At 39.5% G+C, this 7,504-nt stretch overlaps 1 protein-coding gene across 5 annotated transcripts in view; it reads left to right on the forward strand.

Moving 5' to 3' along the window:
* Positions 1-7,504, forward strand: part of sgsm1a (small G protein signaling modulator 1a) — a 32,471-nt gene that overhangs the window by 6,531 nt on the left and 18,436 nt on the right. For all 5 annotated transcript variants that reach the window (XM_025053090.1, XM_008335542.3, XM_017043242.2 and 2 more), the window contains 5 exons: positions 3,766-3,928; positions 4,144-4,296; positions 4,387-4,454; positions 4,708-4,853; positions 5,297-5,434. In XM_025053090.1, coding sequence (XP_024908858.1) covers positions 3,766-3,928; positions 4,144-4,296; positions 4,387-4,454; positions 4,708-4,853; positions 5,297-5,434 — 668 coding nt within the window. The remainder of the gene's footprint in view (positions 1-3,765; positions 3,929-4,143; positions 4,297-4,386; positions 4,455-4,707; positions 4,854-5,296; positions 5,435-7,504) is intronic.

The following is a 7,504-nucleotide window of genomic DNA, read 5'->3' on the forward strand; positions in this document are numbered from 1 at the left end:
TATATATACATACATATATGTTTAATACATATGTATACTTTTTTATTTTATAAAAATACATTTTGTCAGTATGTGCAGTAAAATGATTTTAAAGTTTTTAAAATGTTAGAATGTCCAGAAAGTCTGTGTGTTCTGTTGTGTTCAACATTCCTCTTTAACAGCGTTACAGTCACAGTTATAACAATGAATGGAAATAACAAGTAAAACCAAAATTATTCCATCTTTTGTCTTAGAACAACAACACAGAAACAAATGTTGATCACTGACATGAAGGGCAAATTAAGGGTGTTTTCAATATTTATTCTGTTCTTGTCTCTGAATGCCACAGCTTAGAGTGCAGCATGAACACTGTGAAAACCACCCTGCCCACATTCACCACCTGGCAGCTGGTAATCAGCAGCATCAGCTTTATTTGGGAGTTCTCAGTGTGAAGACATGGTTTCTCACTTGTAAAACGAAGATTGTAAAAACCACTTGCACTTATTCCATTGTGCAGACACATATATTTATTGTATACGAAATGTAGGAACGTGTTCTCTGTTCAGGCTTAAATACTTTCATAACTATGGAACACAGGCAGAAACACAGTGGGAATAAAACAATAGAGAAGTCAGCCTTGTGTAGCACAGACCTTGGTGAGACAACTGTTATTAGTCATTCAAATTAAAAAAGCTGTGTACGAGTGACTCACTGTCACAGCAACAATCAAAGACAACAACCCATACATCCAGGGCAGCATACACAAAATCTTACCTGAGGCTGTTTTAACCCAGGTAAATGGGTTTGGGGTTATTTATTTATTTATTTTTAATTCAATTTGTGTTTTATTTGTTTTGTTTACTTGTATTGTTAAAATGTAATACTTTTAAGTTTGTTAGTTTTGTTAGCGATTTGTGCTAGTTTTGCAACCGATAGTTTTACATTTACTTGGTAAATGTGTTTCCCTGTTTTTTGGCCTTTTGACATTGAGCTTCTCTCACTATATTTTTAAATAACATGACTTTTGTGGACTTTCTTTGACTTAGTCTTTTGGTAATGTTTAATTTAATTTTGCTAGCTTAAGTAGACACTCAACTACTTTGACTAGCATTAACATATTTTGTTGTTAGCCAATTTTGTGTTCAATATTTTGAATAACTTCAATTGGGCTACATTTAATTTAATTTGTGTCTCTATGTTTCAATTCTCAAGTATCACTGCTTTTGCTAGTTTGTTGTTGAATATTGTGTTATTTTTTTTGCAGTATTAATTGTCATTTTCATCTGCTTTCTGTATTCCTGTCTTGACTTACTTTTGTGACTTAAGCTATTAAAACTTAAGTCTATTAAGACTTAAGTCTATTAAAACTTAACTATTTGGGGGTGGATGACCACATAATATAATGGAGTGATTATTTTTCTTAAATTGTGAAAATAAACTGTGTCACAGCTTGAAACCTATCAAAGTGTTTCAAGTGAAAGCTGTTGGTCCAACCTATAATTATCATACAGTTGGAGTTCCCCCTTTTAGGATTATGAAAATATTTTTTATAACAGAAATAATAATTTTTTTTTTTTGGAATGTGACACTGGGACTGGTCTTTGTTGTGGGACAACCAATTATCCTTGAGCAGCAGCTCTGGTTGGTCCTCTCTGGCTCCTATTTTGGTGACTGTCAGTTACTTCCTCATCCAACTGACTTCTGCTCTGATCCCCTTCGTAGCTCTTACTAGCTCTTCACATTCTCGTTCACAGAAGAGAGGCAATGGAGGATGGGAGATACGCTTGGTCAGCTCACTGGGGAGCAATTAGCCTCCACCATCTTGGCTTCTTTGTTACACTGCCCAGGCAGAGCCATTGAGAAAATGAGGGAACTATACAGTGAGTCAGTTAGACACCAGATGAGTTAATAGTAACATGATGGAGGGGAGTGCAACAGTTTATCCTAACTTTCATTCAGAGACTAGGAGGGTCAGTTAATTTATTTTATTTTATGCCATGTCTTAGTCAGTTAGTTGTTCAATTCCCAAGGATGACAAAAAAAAAATCATATATAATTTTGTCAATATTTGATCTTACGTGGCTATTACTGCTTGGTTGTTCTTCATGTTATAATTCCTTTTTTTAATTTAATTTTATGTTGGCGTGGTAAATGACTTTATAAAACATATAAAATCATCATTACTAAAATGGACATATGACTTTTCAGTAACCTGTTGACTTAATTCAATAATCATGTAAATGCTGTTGCCTCTCCCTTTGCGTGAATGCACTCAGTTGCCACAGATACATTGTGATTAGGGCTAATTCAATTTGTCAGATGTTTTGTTTTTAACCAGGATGGACGGCACAAAGGGTGGTCCCCGCTTGTGTTTTTTTTACATTATTTACTCAGTCACTGCTTTGACTGCAAAATAATTTATTAAATCCATGGTTATTGTCTGGTGTTTGAATGTCTCCAGTTCGTCTGTTAATGAGAACTTCATTTCTTATTCATCCTGTCATTTCACAAGTTAAAAAATTTAAGATAAATGATGTAGCAAGTTTTAATATTGTAATTTATGTAAGAGTTGTTTTTTTAGCATTGCCTTGATAGTTGTGGTAGGGAGGATTAACAATTGTGTTGGTGGAGACCTTTGATATTCGTTGGTAAATGGAAAATATGAGCGGTGACACGATCCACATAAGAGATTATCCTCGCATTTATTATTTACAAAAGGAAGTCAGAGATGACGGTTTTGATGTTCACACACCAGTGGCAGCTTTGCAGAGCCATGTGACGGAGATGAGACGGGCGAGACACTGTGCTGTGAAGGAGTAACGATAATGGAAAGATAGATCATGATGCTGTCTCTCCACCAACCCTCCCTCTGCTCAAACCATCCGGTCCTTACTCTCTCCATCAACAGGGGTTGCTATGACAACCTTCAGTCTTCCCCCTGAGCCCATGTGAGCAGAGCAGAGCCACAGGATTAGTCCTGAAAGACAACTGAAATGTCAACACAGCTCCAGACCCTGCCACGTAGGCAGAGAAGAAGGGCTGTTGGTTTCTCTGCATGGTCGACTCAATGTGCAAATCACCATCATCATCATCATCACAATCATCAGAGTGCGTCCAGATATAGATTGCTGAATGGACCGAACTGATGTCTGCTTTATTATGTGAAGATTTGATTTAATAGTAGTATTTATCTAGAGAATCTAGGAAATTAAATACTCTGGACATGAAACACTTACAGTCAAAACAAGGAAATTACCATATTAAGCTTTTCTAAATCTTCAATCCTGGGTTTTTCAGACGATAATACATTTTCCACATGCTTTTGGTGTTAGTTTTTGCCAATTTTGTTGGTCTCAGACGATTCCTTTCCAAGTAAGTTTTACCTCAGAAGTTGTTTTTTGAAATGCATTAAAAAGTATTTTATAAGTGTCTCAGATCTGATAGGGTTCAACAGCATAAATCATGTCATATTCTATTTTAGTTTTCTTGTTTGCTTCATAGTTTGTAGGCAGAAAACTCTGAATTCCTTTTTATATGCATTCTTCTTTTTTACTTTATGAGCTACAAAACAAAGGTGTATTGTCAACAGACTTAATGACTGCTGTGTGAGACAAAGTGACTCTGTTGAGTACTTTGGTAGTTTGTTGTGTTTTGCCTCAACTCTAAATCGCAGCACCCAGTGTTTTATTTGCTCCCTTCAAGTTGCTGCAAAAGGTGACACTGGGATGAGTTTATTGTTTTTCTGTTAAGTCTTGCGTGTGTTCTTGTGTGTTTGTCTCCGAACAGCTGCAGTGGAGGCTTGTGTTCTGCATGGACTCAAACGACGGGCGGCAGGTTTTCTGCGTAGCAACAAGATCGCAGCGCTCTTCATGAAGGTGGGGAAGAGCTTTGCCCCTGCTGAGGAGCTGTGCAGGAAGACTCAGGCGCTAGAGCAGATCATTGAGACCAAGTGAGGGATGCACACATCACAGCAGACTTCAGAGCTGCTGTAATTATAACAGTGGAAAAAGTGGAAATAAATGGTTGTCTGCTTATTTAAAAGACTACTTTTTTATTGAATAAATGAATGTTCATTAAAAGTAAAGCCATTATTCTTTTAAGTGCCGATTTACCTAATGGATTTTTAAAACCTGTGTTCAAATTCAAATGAATCATCTTTTCCAGACGAAGTCAGAGCCTTCAGAGTCAGGACAGCTTTCGCAAAATACCCCGGTTGCCAAGCCTCCACCCACAAGGAGTCAAGAACTTTTGGATCAGGACGGCTCTTTTTGAGAAGGTTCTGGACAAGATTGTCCTCTTCCTGGTGGAAAACAGCAGGTACAAGAGAACAGTAGTTTTGACGCCTGTTTAGCAGTTTGTGGTAAAAGACCTCTGTATCTTTTAAACCAACCCTCTGTTTGTTTCCAGCAAATACTACGAAAAAGAGGCTGTTCTAATGGACCCTGTAGATGGACCTATCCTTGCTTCTTTGCTAGGTAACTAACAGACTAAGACTAAAGATGGCTAATAGCGCATTGCTAATAATTGTTATTTTACATGAAAATACCAAGTTTTCAGAGTACTTTGAAGGTGCAGTCTCACTGATCAAAAATATGTTTTGTGAAAATAAATTGATTTCTAAGGTTGCAGTTCAATAATGTACACATGAAAAACCAAAAACCGTTAGTTATTATATTTTTTAATTTGCCAAACCTTTGCCAAAGCTTTGCTGCTTTCTTTGTACCACAGTTGGACCTTGTGCTTTAGAGTACACAAAGATGAAGACCGCCGACCACTTCTGGACGGACCCTTCCGCTGATGAGTTGGTGCAAAGACATCGCATCCACAGTGGCCACTGCAGGCAGGACTCTCCCACCAAAAGACCTGCACTTTGTGTAAGTACATAGCTCGTAATAAAAAATGAAACGTTAATGCTTATCCTTAAATGTCAGACATGGAATTTAAACACTCAGTTAAGTTATTTCTGTTTCCTCTCTCTATCAAAATGGCTCTCAGTAAATAAAAAAGTAAGAGACACATTGAGACACGCCAATTCTTTATGGTTTATCACCAAAATAATACACCAGGGAACACTGCTGTGCTGAATAATGCGCAGTCATATATTAAGTGGTAATTCATTGTAAGTATTTGCAAATAAAAGTAAACATTACATTTTATTTTGTCAGCAGTCATTTGAAAAAGTGTTTTTATTCCATGCCAAATGGCTGTACATTGACTGGCCGGATGTAATTTAATCTGCATAGATGGATCAGTTCAGCACAGTTAACGATTGTTGGTCAGATTATATAATTTTATATGGTTTGCATCTGTTGGGCAGATCCAGAAGCGACACTCCAGCAGCAGCATGGACGAACGACCTTCTCCCTCACCATCAGCTCGTGAATACGTGGAGTCACTGCACCAGAACAACAGAGCCACACTGCTGTTTGGCAAAAACAATGTGCTTGTGCAACCGGTAACTGACTGACCTTTCTAACATGCTTGTTGTCATTTTTATACCATTTTATATCAGTTTGTCATAACAATAATAATAATGACTAACATGTTACATAGTGCGTTGTAACGTAACATAAAAAAGAGCAAAACAAAAGTAGGACCAAAATTAGGGATTGTGGAACACCACTTGCAATAACTGTCTCTGTTGCTCTGGATGAATACTCAAGGTGAGAATTGTTTTACAGCCATCACAAGTATTAAATATTGTGAGCAGGTATTAAATATTATTCTTTTTTGCAAAACTAAAGAAAACTTTAAAAATATGTATCAAAATATGACATAATTCAATGTGTGTAACATTTTCAGAGGAGTGTAGTTCCATATATCAGTCCTATAATACTCAAAAGGCATATCCAGCTGTGATTGACCTTTGGCTCAGCGCGACTGCAGCAAAGTTAATTTCTGAAACCTAAATGTATTATTATTCAGTACTATTATTTATCCTAGTGGCATTTTCTTTTCACTGAGTTACAGCATTCGATTTATTAATCAATGCCAGTGTGTTTTTTTAGACTCAACATTCAATTTTACACTGTTTATAGCACATTCTCCAGAGGAGTAAGAAGTAGCTACATGTTCTACCCCCACCAGTAACCAAACATTTTAACTGACAGTGTTAGTTTATCCAATGTAGTTAGTTTGTCAAGCGTTATACAGTGGCTTGCAAAAGTATATCATATCCCTTGAACTTTTCCACATTTTGTCACGTTATGACCACAAACATAAATATATTTTATTGGAATTTTATGTGAAAGACCAACACAGAGTGGCATACAATTGTGGTAGTAGAAAGAAAATTATACATGATTTAAAAAAGTTTTTTTACAAATAAAAAACTGAAAAGTGCAATGTGCTAAAGTATTCAGCCCCCTTTTCTCTGAGTGCATCCAATTGCTTTCAGAAGATTACTGAATGAGCGAATATTGACCTAATGACTAAATAGAGTCCACCAGTGTGTTATTTAATATCAATACAAATACATCTCTCCTCCTTGAATCACAACCTTAACGTGGTGGAGGGGTTTGAGTATCCAAATGAACCTAGGAGCTATGTTGTCAGGGGCTTAATGCCCCTGGTAGGGTCTCCCAAGGCAAACAGGTCCTAGGCGACGGATCAGACAAATAGCAGTTCAACCCTTGATGAAGAAAACAAACACATCAAAGAGGTTCACGTCGCCCGGATTGACGTTACCGGGGCCCCACCCTGGAGCCAGGCCTGGGGTTGGGGCTCGCAGGCGAGTGCCTGGTGGCCGGGTCCCTGCTCACGGGACTCGGCCGGGCTCAGCCCGAACAAGCGACGTGAGTCCGCTTTTCAGTGGGCCCACCACCCGCAGGAAGGCCCACAAGGGGCCGGTGCCTTGTGATTTGGGTGGAGGTTGTGGGCGGAGACCACGACGGCCCAATCCCTGGACAACCACTCTGGCTATGGGGACATGGAATGTCACCTCACTGGGGGGAAAAGAGCCTGAGCTTGTGCAGGAGGTTGAGCGATACCGACTAGATATAGTCGGGCTCACCTCCACGCACAGTTTGGACTCTGGGACCCAACTCCTTGAGAGAGGCTGGACTCTTTTCTACTCTGGAGTTGCCCGCGGTGAGAGACAGCGTGCTGGAGTAGGCTTACTTATAGCCCCCCAGCTTGTCAGTCGTGTGTTGGAGTTCTCCCCACTGAGCGAGAGGGTCGCTTCCCTGCGCCTTCGGGTCAGGGACAGGTGCCTCACTGTTGTTTCGGCCTACGGGCCGAACAGCAGTGCAGAATACCCGGCCTTCTTGCTGACACTGAGAGGAGTACTGGACAGTGCTCCTCCCGGGGATTCCATCGTCCTGTTGGGGGACTTCAACGCCCACGTGGGCAACGACAGTGACACCTGGAGGGGCGTGATTGGGAAGAACGGCCTCCCCGATCTAAATCCGAGTGGTGTTTTGTTATTGGACTTCTGTGCTAGTCACAGTTTGTCCATAACAAACACCATGTTCAAGCATAAAGGTGTCCACCAGTGCACTTGGCACCAGGACACCCTAGGCCGGAG

This window comes from Cynoglossus semilaevis, chromosome Z (genome assembly GCF_000523025.1).
Source record: "Cynoglossus semilaevis isolate Cse_v1.0 chromosome Z, Cse_v1.0, whole genome shotgun sequence".
Taxonomy (NCBI): Eukaryota; Metazoa; Chordata; class Actinopteri; order Pleuronectiformes; family Cynoglossidae; genus Cynoglossus; species Cynoglossus semilaevis.